This window comes from Myxine glutinosa, chromosome 5, assembly GCF_964187855.1.
Source record: "Myxine glutinosa chromosome 5, kmMyxGlut1.1, whole genome shotgun sequence".
In the NCBI taxonomy this organism is placed as follows: Eukaryota; Metazoa; Chordata; class Myxini; order Myxiniformes; family Myxinidae; genus Myxine; species Myxine glutinosa.
Genome location: NC_136265.1, coordinates 105170515 through 105189701, shown reverse-complemented (window position 1 = coordinate 105189701; position 19187 = coordinate 105170515). Strand labels below are relative to the sequence as shown.

The 19187-nt window shown below is 48.8% G+C and overlaps 1 protein-coding gene across 1 annotated transcript in view; it reads right to left on the bottom strand.

Annotated features, from left to right (window-relative positions):
* Window positions 1-19187, bottom strand: part of LOC137427286 (uncharacterized) — a 77554-nt gene that overhangs the window by 44154 nt on the left and 14213 nt on the right. The window contains exon 2 of the mRNA XM_078778472.1: window positions 3015-3140. Within this exon, the coding sequence (XP_078634598.1) occupies window positions 3015-3140 (126 nt within the window). The remainder of the gene's footprint in view (window positions 1-3014; window positions 3141-19187) is intronic.

Below are 19187 nucleotides of genomic sequence, written 5' to 3'. Positions count from 1 at the left end.
ATAATGGTGAGGAGAAACTTAGAATGGTGAGGAGAAACTTAGAATGGTGAGGAGCAACTTAGAATGATGAGGAGAAACTTAGAATGATGAGGAGAAACTTAGAATGGCGAGGAGAAACTTAGAATCATGAGGAGAAACTTAGAATGGTGAGGAGAAACTTATAATGGTGAGGAGAAACTTAGAATGGTGAGGAGAAACTTAGAATGGTGAGGAGCAACTTAGAATGATGAGGAGAAACTTAGAATGGCGAGGAGAAACTTAGAATGATGAGGAGAAACTTAGAATGGTGAGTAGCAACTTAGAATGGCGAGGAGAAACTTAGAATGATGAGGAGAAACTTAGAATGGCGAGGAGAAACTTAGAATGGTGAGTAGCAACTTAGAATGGTGAGGAGAAACTTAGAATGATGAAGAGAAACTTAGAATGGTGAGGAGAAACTTAGAATGGCGAGGAGCAACTTAGAATGGTGAGGAGAAACTTAGAATGGTGAGGAGAAACTTAGAATGGTGAGGAGAAACTTAGAATGGCGAGTAGCAACTTAGAATGGTGAGGAGAAACTTAGAATGGTGAGGAGAAACTTAGAATGGTGAGGAGAAACTTAGAATGGCGAGTAGCAACTTAGAATGGTGAGGAGAAACTTAGAATGGTGAGGAGCAACTTATAATGATGAGGAGAAACTTAGAATGATGAGGAGAAACTTAGAATGATGAGGAGAAACTTAGAATGGTGAGGAGCAACTTATAATGGCGAGGAGAAACTTAGAATGGTGAGGAGAAACTTAGAATGGTGAGGAGAAACTTAGAATGGCGAGTAGCAACTTAGAATGGTGAGGAGAAACTTAGAATGGTGAGGAGCAACTTAGAATGGTGAGTAGCAACTTAGAATGGCGAGGAGCAACTTAGAATGGTGAGGAGAAACTTAGAATGGTGAGGAGAAACTTATAATGGTGAGGAGAAACTTAGAATGATGAGGAGAAACTTAGAATGGCGAGTAGCAACTTAGAATGGCGAGGAGCAACTTAGAATGGTGAGGAGAAACTTAGAATGGTGAGGAGAAACTTAGAATGGTGAGGAGAAACTTAGAATGGTGAGGAGCAACTTAGAATGGTGAGGAGAAACTTAGAATGGTGAGGAGCAACCTAGAATGATGAGGAGCAACCTAGAATGATGAGGAGCAACTTAGAATGACGAGGAGCAACGTAGAATGATGAGGAGCAACTTAGAATGGTGAGGAGAAACTTAGAATGGCGAGGAGAAACTTAGAATGATGAGGAGAAACTTAGAATGGTGAGTAGCAACTTAGATTGGCGAGGAGCAACTTAGAATGGCGAGTAGCAACTTAGAATGGCGAGGAGAAACTTTGAATGATGAGGAGAAACTTAGAATGGTGAGGAGCAACTTAGAATGGTGAGGAGAAACTTAGAATGATGAGGAGCAACTTAGAATGATGAGGAGCAACTTAGAATGATGAGGAGTAACTTAGAATGATGAGGAGCAACTTAGAATGTTGAGGAGCAACTTAGAATGATGAGGAGCAATTTAGAATGATGAAGAGCAACTTAGAATGATGAGGAGCGATTAACCGGTGGAATGTCGGAGTTTGATTTGAATGTCGGAGTTTGATTTGAAGGGAGGGGTTTGATTTGGAGGGAGGAGTTTGATTTGAAGGGAGGAGTTTGATTTGAATGGAGGAGTTTGATTTGAATGGAGGAATTTGATTTGAATGCATGAGTTTGATTTGGAGGGAGGGGTTTGATTTGAAGGGAGGAGTTTGATTTGGAGGGAAGAGTTTGATTTGGAGGGAGGAGTTTGATTTGAATGGAGGAGTTTGATTTGAATGGAGGAGTTTGATTTGAATGCATGAGTTTGATTTGGAGGGAGGGGTTTGATTTGAAGGGAGGAGTTTGATTTGGAGGGAAGAGTTTGATTTGGAGGGAGGAGTTTGATTTGAAGGGAGGAGTTTGATTTGAAGGGAGGAGTTTGATTTGGAGGGAAGAGTTTGATTTGGAGGGAGGAGTTTGATTCGAAGGGAGGAGTTTGATTTGAATGGAGGAGTTTATTTGAAGGGAGGAGTTTGATTTGGAGGGAGGAGTTTGATTTGGAGGGAGGATTGATTTGGAGGGAGGAGTTTGATTTGAAGGGAGGAGTTTGATTCGAAGGGAGGAGTTTGATTTGAAGGGAGGAGTTTGATTTGGAGGGAGGAGTTTGATTTGGAGGGAGGAGTTTGATTTGAAGGGAGGAGTTTGATTTGGAGGGAGGAGTTTGATTTGGAGGGAGGACTTTGATTTGGAGGGAGGACTTTGATTTGAATGGAGGAGTTTGATTTGGAGGGAGGAGTTTGATTTGAATGGAGGAGTTTGATTTGGAGACAGGAGGTTGATTTGGAGGGAGGAGTTTGATTCGAAGGGAGGAGTTTGATTTGGAGGGAGGAGTTTGATTTGAAGGGAGGAGTTTGATTTGGAGGGAGGAGTTTGATTTGAAGGGAGGAGTTTGATTTGAAGGGAGGAGTTTGATTTGGAGGGAGGAGGTTGATTTGGAGGGAGGAGTTTGATTCGAAGGGAGGAGTTTGATTTGAATGGAGGAGTTTGATTTGAATGCAGGAGTTTGATTTGAAGGGAGGAGTTTGATTTGAAGGGAGGAGTTTGATTTGAAGGGAGGAGTTTGATTTGAAGGGAGGAGTTTGATTTGAAGGGAGGAGTTTGATTTGAAGGGAGGAGTTTGATTTGAAGGGAGGACTTTGATTTGAATGGAGGAGTTTGATTTGAATGCAGGAGTTTGATTGGAAGGGAGGAGTTTGATTTGGAGGGAGGAGTTTGATTTGAAGGGAGGAGTTTGATTTGAATGCAGGAGTTTGATTTGAAGGGAGGAGTTTGATTTGGAGGGAGGAGTTTGATTTAAAGGGAGGAGTTTGATTCGAAGGGAGGAGTTTGATTCGAAGGGAGGTGTTTGATTTGGAGGGAGGAGTTTGATTTGGAGGGAGGAGTTTCATTTGGAGGGAGGAGTTTGATGGCTCACGTGGTGAAGTGGGCGCACTTGCTGTGTTTCCAAGGGCAGGAGCGCCGTGACGGCCGCACGTACATCTCGGTGCTGTTGATAATGGCGCAGGATATCGTGCGAGTGTTAACGTAGGCACACCAGTTCCTAATGTTGGGGCAGGGGAGACAGGTTTGAACATCATGCGAGGTGTGCACCGCAATGGAATACAAACCACAAAGTTAAAATATTCATTCATTCTTTGGCAACGATCCAGCCATTCTTCATTATATAAACTAGGGCATGCCCGTACTATATATATATCTAAAATTATATCCCCCCCCTCTATTTACATGAAATGGTTTGGTCCAAAGCGAACGGCTTGCGAGTACGGTGACAATCCCCCCCCCCCCCTCTATTTACATGAAATGGTTTGGTCCAAAGCGAACGGCTTGCGAGTACGGTGACAATCCCCCCCCCCCCCTCTATTTACATGGAATGGTTTGGTCCAAAGCGAACGGCTTGCGAGTACGGTGACAATCCCCCCCCTCTATTTACATGCAATGGTTTGGTCCAAAGCGAACGGCTTGCGGAGTTTGGTAAAGAAATCGCCATAGCTCGGTAACTACTTGTCCGATTAATTTAAAACCTTGAAAAGGCACATCCTCGGGTCCCCAGCAATATACCTGGCAAGTTTCAAGTATATCGGACCGGTAGTTGTCGAGAAACAGCGGTCGCATACACACACACACACACACACACACACACACACACACACACACACACACACACACACACACACACACACACACACACACACACACACACACACACACACACACACACACACAGAGATTACTGGAATTATAGATAGATGATAATCCGAAAGCATCTGAAAATGCAAAGCCCACCCACGGCCGTTTGTATTCAGACGTCTTCTTCTTCTTCCATATCCTAAAAATAACGAAAACAGATTTTTAAAAATAATGAAAATTTCAGATATTATGCAGCCTTGACCTGTGACCTATTGATCTAAAAAAAAAAACAATCACATTCTTGCTCTCGATGGGTTAATCAATTCAGTGTCCCAATATGCAAATTTTTTAAATTTCAGGTCAATCGGATGAAAATTGACAATTTTATGCTACACTGACCTTTGCCCTTTTGACCAAATTATTAATTTTGATTCTCCATATTCTCATAATAAAACTGTTGAAAATTTGATGACAAAACTTAAATGGTAAATTTGAATTTCGGGTCAATTGGATGACCTTTAACCTTTTAAAGAAATTGTTAATTTGTATTCATATTATAATGAATGAATATGAATGATCGTTTTGAGGCCATTTTTCCCCGCTAAAGCGGGGGTTAGCCTTGCGGGCCCCATGACCTCATGGTTCCCTTTTTGAGGCAGTTTTTACGGCCGGATGCCCTTCCTGACGACAACCCTTAATCGCCTCTTACGATGCGCAGGGATACGGTGTACCTATTCTAAACCGGGGTACACACCGGGATCATTCATCCCAGCAAGCTGGTACTCAATTTGCCGACCTCGGAAGGATGACAGGCTGAGTGAGTCAACCCCCCTGGGGTTAATTCAGCGATCGACCAGGATTCAAACTCAGGATCCTCGGATCCCAATCGGCTGTTTAAACGAGACGAATCACAGACTAATCTGCTGTTTAAACGAGACTAATCACAGACAAATCGGCTGTTTAAACAAGAAGAATCACAGACTAATCTGTTGTTTAAACGAGACGAATCACAGACTAATCTGCTGTTTAAACGAGACTAATCACAGAGTAATCGGCTGTTTAACCGAGACTAATCACAGACTAGTCGGCTGTTTAAATGAGACTAATCACACACTAATCGGCTGTTTAAACGAGACTAATCACAGACTAATCCGCTGTTTAAACGAGACTAATCACAGACTAATAAACTGTTTAAACAAGACTAATCACAGACTAATCGGCTGTTTAAATTAGACGAATCACAGACTAATTGGCTGTTTAAACGAGACTAATCCCAGACTAATCTGCTGTTTAATCGAGACTAATCACAGACTAATTGGCTGTTTAAACGAGACTAATCACAGAGTAATCGGCTGTTTAAATGAGACGAATCACAGACTAATCGACTGTTTAAATGAGACGAATCACAGACTAATCGGCTGTTTAAACGAGACAAATCCCGGACTAATCTGTTGTTTAAACGAGACTAATCCCAGACTAATCTGCTGTTTAATCGAGACTAATCACAGACTAATTGGCTGTTTAAACGAGACTAATCACAGAGTAATCGGCTGTTTAAATGAGACGAATCACAGACTAATCGACTGTTTAAATGAGACGAATCACAGACTAATCGGCTGTTTAAACGAGACAAATCCCGGACTAATCGGCTGTTTAAACGAGACTAATCACAGACTAATCGGCTGTTTAAACGAGACTAATCATAGACTAATCGGCTGTTTAAACGAGACTAACCACAGACTAATCAGCTGTTTAAATGAGACTAATCACAGACTAATCGGCTGTTTAAACGAGACTAATCATAGACTAATCGGCTGTTTAAACGAGAATAATCACAGACTAATCAACTGTTTAAACAAGACTAATCACAGACTAATCTGCTGTTTAAACGAGACTAATCACAGACTAATCGGCTCTTTAAATGAGACTAATCACAGACTAATCGGCTGTTTAAACGAGACTAACCACAGACTAATCGGCTGTTTAAATGAGACTAATCACAGACTAATCGGCTGTTTAAACGAGACTAATCATAGACTAATCGGCTGTTTAAACGAGAATAATCACAGACTAATCAACTGTTTAAACAAGACTAATCACAGACTAATCTGCTGTTTAAACGAGACTAATCACAGATTAATCGGCTCTTTAAATGAGACTAATCACAGACTAATCCGCTGTTTAAACGACACTAATCACAGACTAATCAGCTGTTTAAACGACACTAATCACAGACTAATCGGCTGTTTAAACGAGACTAATCACAGACTGGTCGGCTGTTTAAACGAGACTAATCACAGACTAATCGGCTGTTTAAACGAGACTAATCACAGACTAATTGGCTGTTTAAACGAGACTAATCCCCAACTAATCGGCTGTTTAAACGCGACTAATCGGACTAATCGGCTGTTTAAACGAGACTACCCACAGACTAATCGGCTGTTTAAACGAGACTATTAATCACAGACTAATCGGCTGTTTAAACGAGACTAATCACAGACTAATTGGCTGTTTAAACGAGACTAATCCCCAACTAATCGGCTGTTTAAACGCGACTAATCGGACTAATCGGCTGTTTAAACGAGACTACCCACAGACTAATCGGCTGTTTAAACGAGACTATTAATCACAGACTAATCAGCTGTTTAAACGAGACGAATCGGACTAATCGGCTGTTTAAACGAGACTACCCACAGACTAATCGGCTGTTTAAACGAGACTATTAATCACAGACTAATCGGCTGTTTAAACGAGACTAATCACAGACTAATTGGCTGTTTAAACGAGACTAATCCCCAACTAATCGGCTGTTTAAACACGACTAATCGGACTAATCGGCTGTTTAAACGAGACTACCCACAGACTAATCGGCTGTTTAAATGAGACTATTAATCACAGACTAATCAGCTGTTTAAACGAGACGAATCGGACTAATCGGCTGTTTAAACGAGACTACCCACAGACTAATCGGCTGTTTAAACGAGACTATTAATCACAGACTAATCGGCTGTTTAAACGAGACTAATCACAGACTAATTGGCTGTTTAAACGAGACTAATCCCCAACTAATCGGCTGTTTAAACGCGACTAATCGGACTAATCGGCTGTTTAAACGAGACTACCCACAGACTAATCGGCTGTTTAAACGAGACTATTAATCACAGACTAATCAGCTGTTTAAACGAGACGAATCGGACTAATCGGCTGTTTAAACGAGACTACCCACAGACCAATCGGCTGTTTAAATGAGACTATTAATCACAGACTAATCGGCTGTTTAAACGAGACTAATCACAGACTAATTGGCTGTTTAAACGAGACTAATCCCCAACTAATCGGCTGTTTAAACGCGACTAATCGGACTAATCGGCTGTTTAAACGAGACTACCCACAGACTAATCGGCTGTTTAAACGAGACTATTAATCACAGACTAATCGGCTGTTTAAACGAGACGAATCGGACTAATCGGCTGTTTAAACAAGACTAATCACAGACTCATCGACTTCACCACGTGGAACATTTCGGGTCTCAGCAGGTGTCCTAAGTCAGGCGGGAGATTTCATAAATTTATCAATAAAATTATGATTTTGATTTTCCACCAGAAGGAAATGTGACGTATCCGCCATTGATTGCCGGCAGATTCATCTGTATTTGTTATCACGTCAGATCGGAGTCTATATTAGTTTACATCACAATGTGTTTGTAACATTGTATTTTGTTATATTAATAGTCGTATCAATTTGTGATTGGAATGCTGTTTGGAATGAAAATATAGAGAGATCGAGTTCAAAGGAGAATGAGGAAATTACGTGAGGGTTTCCACTTTCCACCTGTAAGATACTGCAATTTTCCGCTCACATTCACTGATTCAGCAGTTGCAGTTTCGCCATTGACCACCTGTAAGATACAGTACTGCAATTTTCCGCTCACATTCACTGATTCAGCAGTTGCAGTTTCGCCATTGACCACCTGTAAGATACAGTACTGCAATTTTCCGCTCACATTCACTGATTCAGCAGTTGCAGTTTCGCCATTGACCACCTGTAAGATACAGTACTGCAATTTCCCGCTCACATTCACGGATTCAGCAGTTGCAGTTTCGCCATTGACCACCTGTAAGATACTGCAATTTCCCGCTCACATTCATGGATTCAGCAGTTGCAGTTTCGCCTTTGACCACCTGTAAGATACTGCAATTTCCCGCTCACATTCACGGATTCAGCAGTTGCAGTTTCGCCATTGACCACCTGTAAGATACTGCAATTTCCCGCTCACATTCACGGATTCAGCAGTTGCAGTTTCGCCTTTGACCACCTGTAAGATACTGCAATTTCCCGCTCACATTCACAGATTCAGCAGTTGCAGTTTCGCCTTTGACCACCTGTAAGATACTGCAATTTTCCGCTCACATTCACTGATTCCGCAGTTGCAGTTTCACCATTGACCACCTGGAAGATAATCCAATTTCCCGCTCACATTCACAGATTCAGCAGTTGCAGTTTCAGTTTCGCCATTGACCACCTGTAAGATACTGCAATTTCCCGCTCACATTCACGGATTCAGCAGTTGCAGTTTCGCCATTGACCACCTGTAAGATATTGCAATTTCCCGCTCACATTCACGGATTCAGCAGTTGCAGTTTCGCCATTGACCATCTGTAAGATACTGCAATTTCCCGCTCACATTCACGGATTCAGCAGTTGCAGTTTCGCCATTGACCACCTGTAAGATACTGTAATTTCCCACTCACATTCACGGATTCAGCAGTTGCAGTTTCGCCATTGACCACCTGTAAGATACTGCAATTTCCTGCTCACATTCACGGATTCAGCAGTTGCAGTTTCGCCATTGACCACATATAGAAACATTATACCCACCTCCTGGTGGGGTCAGATGCAGAAGGTGTTTTGCCAAGGCATTCACGAACTGGCTGTCCATGCCTAGTGTTCGACTGAACACGGCACACGAATGTGGTATTTATTGGTTCATGGTTTGGAATTTGCCGCTTGCTTTTGGGCGCCCACCTGTGCGTAGCATGGGTACGGTACCTCGCTAGTTTGCAATATAATCGTGGAGGGGACCATATACCACATGGTGGCAATCATATCGGGTGCTTTCATCACCTTATGATTTTTTTGCCCTCAATTTCGATCCCCCACCATCGCATACGTAATAAATAGATGGCCCAAATGGAATGGAATGCGCGCTGCAACGAAGGCCAGAAGGTGGCGCTATTGAACCAGGTAAGTACGATGTTTTGGGCTTGAGAGGACATTGGCCATCTATTTATTACGTATGACAATATTTCAAAATTTGGAACTGAAGGAGCTGGGGCTCCCACGTCGATCGGAAGAATGGACGCGACAAAAAGCTGGAATTCATCCGAGTTGCTTTAATCAAACCAAACACTCAGGCACTCTGAAAAGCCCGTTTATCGGGCAGCAATATATATACATATTATCCCGGAGCGTTTGCCCAGGAAAGGCGAGAGGGGGCGTGGCCCAGCGTCCTGGCTGCGGCCTGGCAAGTTGAGGGCGAGCCTGCCCGGGCGTCCTGGACGAGCCCGGCATGGTGATCGCTCCGCGTCCTTGATAGGTGCAAGGCGATTGTGAAAACCCAGCGGTAGCCGCTACACACGTCCCCCCAGAATCGACTTGCACCGGCAGGGTCAATTTGAGGGGGGTCCTGATGACCCGGCCGAAGCGACCCCTGGCGGGTCGTGGGAGGGGGTCCGGTGTGGTGGTGGGCGGTCAAGTGGGGGGCACCGTGGACGGGGGGCGGCCTCGCCGCAGCGGAAGGGCCACCCGTGGTGGGTGGTCGACGTCCACGTGCGCCGGCTTGAGGCGGTCCACCGCAATCCGGTCCGACCTGCCGCCGATGTCGATGACGAACGACTTGTCGTCCCGTCGCAGCACCCGGAAGGGCCCGTCGTACGGCGGCCGGAGTGGCCCCCGATGTGCGTCGTGACGCACAAAAACATACTCCGCTGTGCGAAGTGCTGGGGGGACGTAGGACTGGGGGTCACCGTGGTGGGATGTTGGCACGGGGGCAAACCGTCGGGCGGCCTCCTGGAGGTCCGAGCGCTGGTGAGCTGCGGACCAGGGACTGGTAGCGTCGGGCACGAATTCGCCCGGGACGCGTAGCGCCTGGCCATAGACCAGTTCGGCAGTGGATGCCTGGAGGTCCTCCTTGGGGGCCGTGCGGAGGCCCAAAAGGACCCACGGCAGCCGGTCGGCCCAACCGCTGTCTTGAAGGCCGGCCATGAGCGCGGCCTTCATGGAGCGGTGGAATCGCTCGCACAACCCGTTTGCTTGGGGGTGGTAGGCCGTAGTACGGTGGAGCTTGACCCCCAGGTTGCGGGCGACCGCGCCCCACAGCTCGGAGGTGAACTGTGGTCCGCGGTCTGACGAGATGTCCGCCGGTGCGCCGAAGCGGGCGACCCAGGTGGCGATGAAAGCCTGCGCCACGTCGGCGGTGGTGGTGGAGACGAGGGGAACGGCCTCCGGCCACCTGGTGGTCCTGTCCACCATGGTGAGCAGGTGTGTGAACCCCCGTGACGGGGGGAGGGGGCCCACCAGATCCACGTTGACGTGGTCGAAACGTCGTTCGGGCACGGTGAAAGGTGCCAGCGGGGCCTGGGTGTGTCGGTGGACCTTGGCCCGTTGGCAGGCCGTGCAGGCGCTGGTCCAATCGTGGACGTCCCGACGAAGGCCGTGCCAGACGAATCGCGCCGACACCAGCTTCTGGGAAGCTTTCCGGCCCGGGTGGGAAAGGCCGTGGAGGGAGGCGAAGATGCGGCGTTGCCAGGTGACGGGCACGATGGGGCGAGGCTGGCCTTGGGAGACGTCGCAGAGCAGGACAGTGTCCGCGAAGGGGATGTCGGCCAGGCGGAGGCCCGTGTCCGCCGCCCGGAGGGCTTGCACCGTGGTGTCGGTGGTTTGGTCCGCCGCCATAAGCGCAAAGTCCACGCCCAGGTGGACCGCGTTCGCGCTGGCCCGGGAAAGACAGTCGGCCACGGCGTTGTTTTTGCCGGCGACGTGCCGGATGTCCGTGGTAAACTCCGACACGGCGGAGAGGTGGCGCTGTTGGCGGGCCGACCACGGCTCCGTGACCTTGGCCATGGCGTAAACCAACGGCTTGTGGTCGACGAACGCCGTGAAAGGTCGGCCCTCCAGGAAGTGGCGGAAATGGCGGACGGCCAGGTGTAGACCGAGGAGCTCCCGGTCAAACGTGCTGTATTTGAGCTCATTCGGCCGGAGCTGCCGGCTGAAAAAAGCGAGTGGCTGCCAAACCCCGTTCACCCATTGCTCATGTACGGCGCCCACCGCGTAGTCGGAGGCACCGTGGTGAGGGCGATGGGAGCGTTGAGCACCGGGTGAGCGAGCAGTGTTGCGTCGGCGAGGGCCCGCTTTGAGCTTTGGAAGGCCGCATCCATTGCTGCGGACCAGGCGATGTCGTGCTTGGCCGGCTTGCCCCGGAGGGCTTCGTAGAGGGGCCGCATGAGTTGAGCAGCGCGGGGCACGAAGCGGTGATAAAAATTCACCATTCCCAGGAATTCCTGCAGGGCCTTTATGGTGCGGGGACGCGGGAACGTGGTGATGGCCTCAACCTTGGTTGGCAGCGGCACGGCCCCGTTCTTGGTGATGTGGTGGCCCAAAAAATCAACGGCCATCGTGCCGAAGTGGCATTTGGCCGGGTTGACGATGAGGCCGTGCTCGCTGAGGCGCCCGAACAGTGTTCGGAGGTGGAGGAGGTGCTCGGCCCGGGACGTGCTGGCGACGAGGATGTCGTCCAGGTAAACGAAAAGGAACGGCAGGTCACGCAGCACGCCGTCCATCAAGCGCTGGAACGCCTGAGCCGCGTTCTTGAGACCAAACGGCATCCGCAAGAATTCGAATAAGCCGAACGGCGTGATGACTGCTGTTTTAGGGACGTCGGCCGCCCTGACAGGTACCTGGTGATATCCCCGTATGAGATCAATTTTCGAAAAAATGACCTGTCCCGCCAGACGGGCGGAGAAGTCTTGGATATGCGGGATCGGGTACCTGTCGGGGGTGGTAGCGTCATTGAGACGGCGGTAGTCGCCACACGGGCGCCATCCACCCCCCGGCTTTGGCACGATGTGCAGTGGCGAGGCCCACGCGCTATCGGAGCGCCACACGATGCCGAGGTGCTCCAACGCGTCGAATTCGGCCTTCGCCACGGCGAGCTTGGCTGGGTCGAGGCGGCGGGCCCTGGCGTAGACCGGCGGGCCCGTGGTTGGTATGTGGTGCTCGATCCCATGCCGTACTGCGACGGCCGAAAACGTCGGCCGCGTGAGGACAGCGAACTCCGTGAGCAGGCGAGCAAACTCGTTCGCCGCCGGGACGGCGCATGCCAGCTCGGTCGGCGCGGAGCTGCTCAATGTGCATACCAGGGAGCTGAAGGTTTCGGCGTTGATTAAACGACGCCGTTGGACGTCCACCAGCAGTCCGTGTGCGCAGAGGAAGTCGGCGCCTAGCAGAGCCATGGGCACGTTTGCGGTTACAAACGTCCAAGCAAAGCGTTGGCCGCCGAAGCAGATGGTGACGTTGCGCGGGCCGAAGGTGCGGATGGTCGATCCGTTGGCCGCAACCAAGGAGGGGCCGCAAACCGCGGACTGCCTGTCCTGGTCACAGGCGGGTATGACGCTCAGTTGGGCGCCGGTGTCGCACGGGAAGCGCCGTCCGGACGCTTTATCCGTGATGAACAGTAAGTTGCCCGTGTGGCCGGCGCTCATGGCTGGTAATGAACGCCGGCCCGGCCGTTTCCCGGCCTGCCGAAGGTGCACGGCGGTCGGCATGTCCGGGCCTTCTGTCCGAACCTGGCATGATAGTAACACCACGCTTGGTCAGGTGGAGGCCCCGGTCGTCGTGCTGGAGGTGGTCGGCTCGGTGTAGCGGCCGCCAATTGCGTCGGCAGTTCGGTCGTCGACCGTGCCGGGTGCTCGGGCGCCATGGGTGTTGCGTCAGACGGCGGTGGGTCCCATGTCGCCGCTGCGATGCGCTGACCTGCGGCGGAGATCTTGTCGGCTTCTCTGGCAAGGGCCCGGGGATCTGTGATCGTCGTGCTTGCCAGGGCGAGGCGTACCGGGTTAGGCAGCTGACGGAGGAACAGCTCCCGGAACAGGAATGCCGGAGAGTGCTCGCCGAGCAGTGAAAGCATGTAGTCCATTCGCTCGGAAGGGCGCGTGTCGCCGAGCTCGGGCAGGTCGAGCAGGCGCCGTGCGCGTTCCGCCGATGGGAGGGCGAAAGCGTCGAGGAGAAGCTTCTTAATCGCGCCGTATTTGTCAGCGGCTGGCGGGCTCTCGAGGAGGCTCAGGGCGCGGGCCGCGGTGGCCGAACCGAGCGCTGCTACCACATGGTGGAAGCGGGTGTCGTCGGCCGTGATGCCTCGCAGGGCGAACAGGGAATCCGCCTGTGCGAACCAAACCGCCGCGTGAGCCTCCCAGAAGGTAGGCAGTTTAAGGGCGACTGCCGTGTCCATGTCAGTAGGTCACCAATGAAGGAGCTGGGGCTCCCACGTCGATCGGAAGAATGGACGCGACAAAAAGCTGGAATTCATCCGAGTTGCTTTAATCAAACCAAACACTCAGGCACTCTGAAAAGCCCGTTTATCGGGCAGCAATATATATACATATTATCCCGGAGCGTTTGCCCAGGAAAGGCGAGAGGGGGCGTGGCCCAGCGTCCTGGCTGCGGCCTGGCAAGTTGAGGGCGAGCCTGCCCGGGCATGCCCGGGCGTCCCGACCGAGGCCTGGCAAGTTGAGCGCGGGCCTGCCCGGGCGTCCTGGACGAGCCCGGCATGGTGATCGCTCCGCGTCCTTGATAGGTGCAAGGCGATTGTGAAAACCCAGCGGTAGCCGCTACAGAACCACCATTCCCGTGTTCCCCATTGGTTATCCCTTATTTCTACTTCCATGTTTAAATTTCATGTGTCGACTAATGTCCTTGTAATTGATGTGAAGGTACACCAATGTGTCTCGTGCTGTTGTCTGACACGTAACATTATACGAGTATTATAACTTATACAATCGTCTCTACGATCCTTTCAAGTAGTACAAATCACTGTATATAAAAATAACACCATGACGTCATATTCAAAAATGCAGCGCGAGGCCACAATAAACTGCGTCACTAAACAAAGACGTTTAACAAACTAAAAAGACAATAGAGAAACAAATTTACTTTTGTTGCCGTTTCGTACGTGGACTGCTGGTTGCATCGTTTTCAGGAAGTGCAGTTGTGCCACTTATGCAGTGCCCCTTGTTCCCAGTAAGCTGCTACTCATTTTGGCGACCTCGGAAGGATGACAGGCTGAGTCAACCCACCTAGTGTTCATTTAACGGGACGACAGGTGTTCAACTCAAGACCCGAAGATGTCAAACCTGCCACGTTAACCGTTAAGCCAACACCAGGGTTGCACTTTTACTAAACGACCATTATAACTACATGTAAATGTACATACAGTTCTGTCTTGTACGTAATATGTGTATAAGAGGATAAACGAACATTGAGGCCCCGCCTCCCTCCGCCGATCGTGGCTCCTCCCTCCTCCAAGCATTCCCGACGCACGTGTTTCCACCCTTTCCTCTTTTCCAAAATGTTTTTCCCCTTTCGGCAAAATCCCAACACCAGGAATTTCGCTCTCCCCTGGCGTTTCGCCGGCTCGAGGATCGTGCGGTTCCATCGACACCGAATTCCGAGACAACGGGCCCGGGTCATCATTCATTTAATCCTTCTCCTTCATTCGCCGTTGGAGCTTCAATGTGTCGTCGGAAGAACAACAAAGGGATCTTGGAAACCGCATTCCCATTGATCTCGAGACGGTTCATGTTTAATAATTAATGAATGCCACATTAGGACGGAACGGACGATCACAACGAGATTATTCCACAAGATGACTCCATTTTACATTCACAGTGATTCGGGTGAAGAACATCATCAAAGATCCAAGGAAGAGCTAATGAAGAAGATGATGAAAAAGACCAACAAGATGAAGACCTAATGATGAAAAAGTCCATGATGAAGAAGACGCCCAAGAAAAACACCAAGAAGAAGGCAGTTCTGTTAAATGATGATGATTTACAGTGAATGGCTGACTGGACGTGACGTGAACCACAGTCTTTGTTTGACGATCTCGGATGACCGAGTGAAAGAAGAGACTTGCTTGACAGCGCTTCCTGTCGCGGTGCGCACGTGCTCAGCTCGACTACAAACATACATGTGAAACGAAGACGTACTTCCGGGTAGGCCTACACGTGTATCACGTGTCGATATCCGATCGTCGAAGTGCTCCAGCTGCGTTCTCATTGCGAGGGGGCGAACGCTCCTTATTTCAAATGGCGTCCAAACGTGCACCGACTGAATCAGACTTACTTGCAAAGGGTGTAATGGTTTACCAGACTCGGTGGTCCATTGCTGCGACGTCACTGGTACCCACAGTGCCCTGGGAAAGTGACATCACTTCCTCCAAGCTCAGTGGTTGTTGACCTCGTGTAACAGTGTGTCACGTCTCGTGTATTTGTCTATATCCACGTGTGTGTCAGCTCCACGAAGAGCTTTAAATCCTCTAAAAAAAAAATATTAAAAAAACAAAACAAAGCTTTCGTATTCCTACCAATTCAAATCTTCTGGGAAATCAAATGTTGTCCATGCGTGTCACCGCGGCTGGCCCATTCAATTATCGGCCAATCAGAAGCCTCGTTTTGTTGCACGTGATCTGGAGGACACACCAAACAACTACAAGACCAGATCCAACAAGGTGGATTTTTCATTTTCATTTGCCCAGTCCGACCTGATTCACATGCGAATGAACCACCTACCATCGGCCTTGCAATCCTGCAAAAGAGGACCAAATCGGATCCTTTTGTCCACGTCGAACCTGCATTGACGAAGGGAATAAGGTTCCATCGATTCCATCTCCAATGGAACCCTGCCAGACATCTCCATCGTTTGAACGAAGGAAAATCAGAGGGCGTCCATGGTCCAAACGGGTCGATGCCAACCAAGCTTGTTCAGAGACTTGCGGTGCGGGTAAAGATGGCACCGAACGTGCTCGTAGGCCCGAGAATATGAGATGGATAAGCAAATATAGGGAGAATGAGGAATGACAACTTCCTGTTGTATATCACAGCCAGTCTTGAGATGATGCACCAGGTGAGTTTCAGGTAAATGGCCATTCAAATGGCAGTTTGTTCAACTAGGATTCAGATTTATGTACCTCGTCAACCTGCTCTGGTAGGGTAGGCAGGGACAGATAGGGTAGGCAGTGACAGAAATACAACTTTGTGTGGCAAGGGTGCCCGGAAGGCGTGAATGGTGTTGGTGTCCTGTTTTCTGAGGAGTTTGCAGACAGTGTTGTGAGTGTGACTAGAGTGAGTGACAGGTTGATGATGGTGAAAATGATGATTGGAAAGCTCTTGGTGAACGTCATCTCGGGATATGCTCCGCAGGTTGGTCGGAGCGATGAAGAGAAGGACAAGTTTTGGTGTGCGATAGAGAAGCTGATGGAAAACGTGAAAGATGAGGAAGTTGTTGTGGTAGGAGGAGACCTAAATGGACATGTGGGAAGGAGTATGGCCGGTTTTGAGGGAGTTCATGGGGGTTACGGATATGGTGTGAAAAATGGAGAAGGTGAAATGATTTTGGAGTTTGCTGATGGAGCTGATTTGTTATACTCAGTTCCAGAAAGAGGATAATAAGCTTGTTACATACACTTCAGGTGGGTCGACGACAACGGTTGACTACCTGCTGGTGCGTAGGCGAGATAGGGGGCACCTCCGGGACACAAAGGTGATCCCGGGGGAGGAGGCTGTTTCACAGCACCACTTGGTTGTCTGCGACATAAGGGTGAAAGGTGCGAGGAGAGCTCTGCGGGTGAAGTACCAACCGAGAATGAAGGTGTGGAGGTTGAAAGAGGTGACAGTGAGGGAGGCATTAAAAGAGAGGCTGAGTAGGGTCGAGGATGATGTGGTTGAGCTTGAAAGTGGTTGGATGTCAATGAAAGATAGTCTGTTGGGAGCCATTGGTGAGGTATGTGGATGGACAAAAGGACCACCGAGGCACTCGGAAACATGGTGGTGGGATGATGAAGTTGGAAAGAAGATTGACGAGAAGAGGAAGAAGTTCAAGGAGTGGCAGAAGGAAAAGGGTATGGGGGCAGAAAAGGCAGAGCATGAAAGTTATAAGGCAGCCAAGAAGGCTGCAAAGAAAGAGGTAGCAAAGGTGCAGGAGGCATGTAGGAAAATGTTCGGAGAACGCTTGGATTTGGAAGAGGGGCAGAGAGCGGTATTCAGGATTGCAAAGCAGATAGCGAAAGAGAGGTGTGATGTGATTGGGGTGAGTTGCTTGAAGGAGGAAGTGGGACAAATCGTTGTGGACCCAGATGGAATGAAAGGAAGATTTTTTTTTTTTTTTTTTTTTTTGTATACTGAATCGAGGCTCGTGAAAGAGCTAACATTTATTTCACAAACAAATCAACCAGACAAACAAAATATACAAAAAGAGGGAGCGGAAGACAAGATGGGGAGAGAAGGGGAAGCACACAACCACAACATTTGAGAGCAGGGAGAAGTGTGGGAGGGAGAGGGCTAGGGGGCAGGAGGCGTGGGAAGGGGAGGGGGGGGGGGGGGAGGTATAAAACACAAGGGGACCGAAATTAGCAGGGGTAGAAAAGATCAAGGTTTTGGATGGGGGAGGATAAGAGATGGTGGTGAACAGCTGTTTTAAAGACCTGGAGGGTGGAGTGGGATTGAAGAGAGTGAGGGAGTTTGTTCCAGAGGCGGGAGAAAAGAGGAATGAAGGAGTGAAGGTGAGCAGAAAGTCTTGATTTTGGCAGTTTAACCATAAGAGGGTTGCAGGCAGATCTTGTGCGACCTGTAGGAATATTTGGGGGACAGAGCCCAGAGAGGGCTGGGGGGGCAAGGCCAGAGAGGAGTCGGTAGAAGACGGAAAGACCACCAACCTGCCTGTGGTGAGCGAGTGAAAGGCCCTTGGAGTTAGCTTCATCGCGGGAGATTCCAATGATTCTGAACGCTTTGGTTTCAACAGCGTGAAGACGGGCTAGGTGTGAGGCAGGAGCACCAGACCAGAGGGGAGAGCAGTATTCCATAGAGCTGCGGATGAAAGCCTTGTATGTGGTGAGGAGCTCAGGTGTGCCAAGGAAGGACTTCGCACGACGGAGGATGCCCAGTCGGCGACTGGCTTTGGAGGCCAGATTTGAAATGTGGTTTTCCCAGGAAAGATCATGGCAAATAGTGAGACCCAAAAGCTTGAGTGACAGAACTTCTTGGAGAGGATTATTCAGAAAGTGGATGGGAGGGTTTTCCAGTCGGTCTTTTCGGAGAGACATCGTAAGAGTGTGAGATTTATCAGGATTGAAAGACATGTTCCATTTGTTTGCCCAGTCTGTGATTTTGTCCAGGTCTGCAGAGAGTGAGGAGGCTGCAGACTGCCGATCTGAGGGATGAGGAATGGAGCGACAGAGAGTAGAGTCGTCAGCAAAGAGATAGAGAGGATTTTCAAGAGAGTCAGAGAGATCATTGATGAAGACCAGAAAAAGCACAGGGCCCAGAACATTACATTATTACACCAAGTTATTACACCACGCCGATTTACATTACAAATATTACACCAAAATATTACACCACGCCGAGTTAATTACATTATTACACCAAAATATTACACCAAAATATTACAAATATTACACCAAAATATTACACCACGCCGAGTTACATTACATTATTACACCAAAATATTACACCAAAATATTACAATTATTACACCAAAATATTACAATTATTACACCAAAATATTACACCACGCCGTTTTTTTTTTTTTTTTGTTTTTTTTTTTTTTGGAAGATGGAAGATGGAAGATGGAAGAGATATATGGAAATACTGATAAATGCAGAGAATGAATGGGATGGCAACAAAGAGAGTAACCCAGTTTTAGGACCGGCAGAGAAGACAACCGAGAAGGAAGTTGAGGAAGCGATAAAAGCAATGAAGAGTAGAAAAGTGGGAGGGCCGACGGGAGTTGTGGGAGATATGTTGAAGGCAGCGGGAAATTGGGGTGTGAAGAGAATGACACTGTTGGCTTTTTAAAAGGCCATTTTCCCTGCAAGAGCGGGGGTTAGCCTTGCGGTCCCCATGACAATGTTCTCCATTTTGCCATATTTTCTGCATCTCCCCGTGTTAACCCCCTTGCCCACATTTCTTCTTCGACCATCTTTAGCCAAGTCTTTCTCGGTCTTCCCCGTCCTCTACTTCCTTCCACATTCATTTCCATCACTCTTCTCAACCAGTCACTTTCATCCTTCCTCAACACATGACCAAACCATCTCAAACTGTTTCTCTTCACAGCATCCATCACAGGCTCTATTCCCATTATCTTTCGCAATTCATCATTTGGCTTCCACTCTCTCAACGATACTCCACAC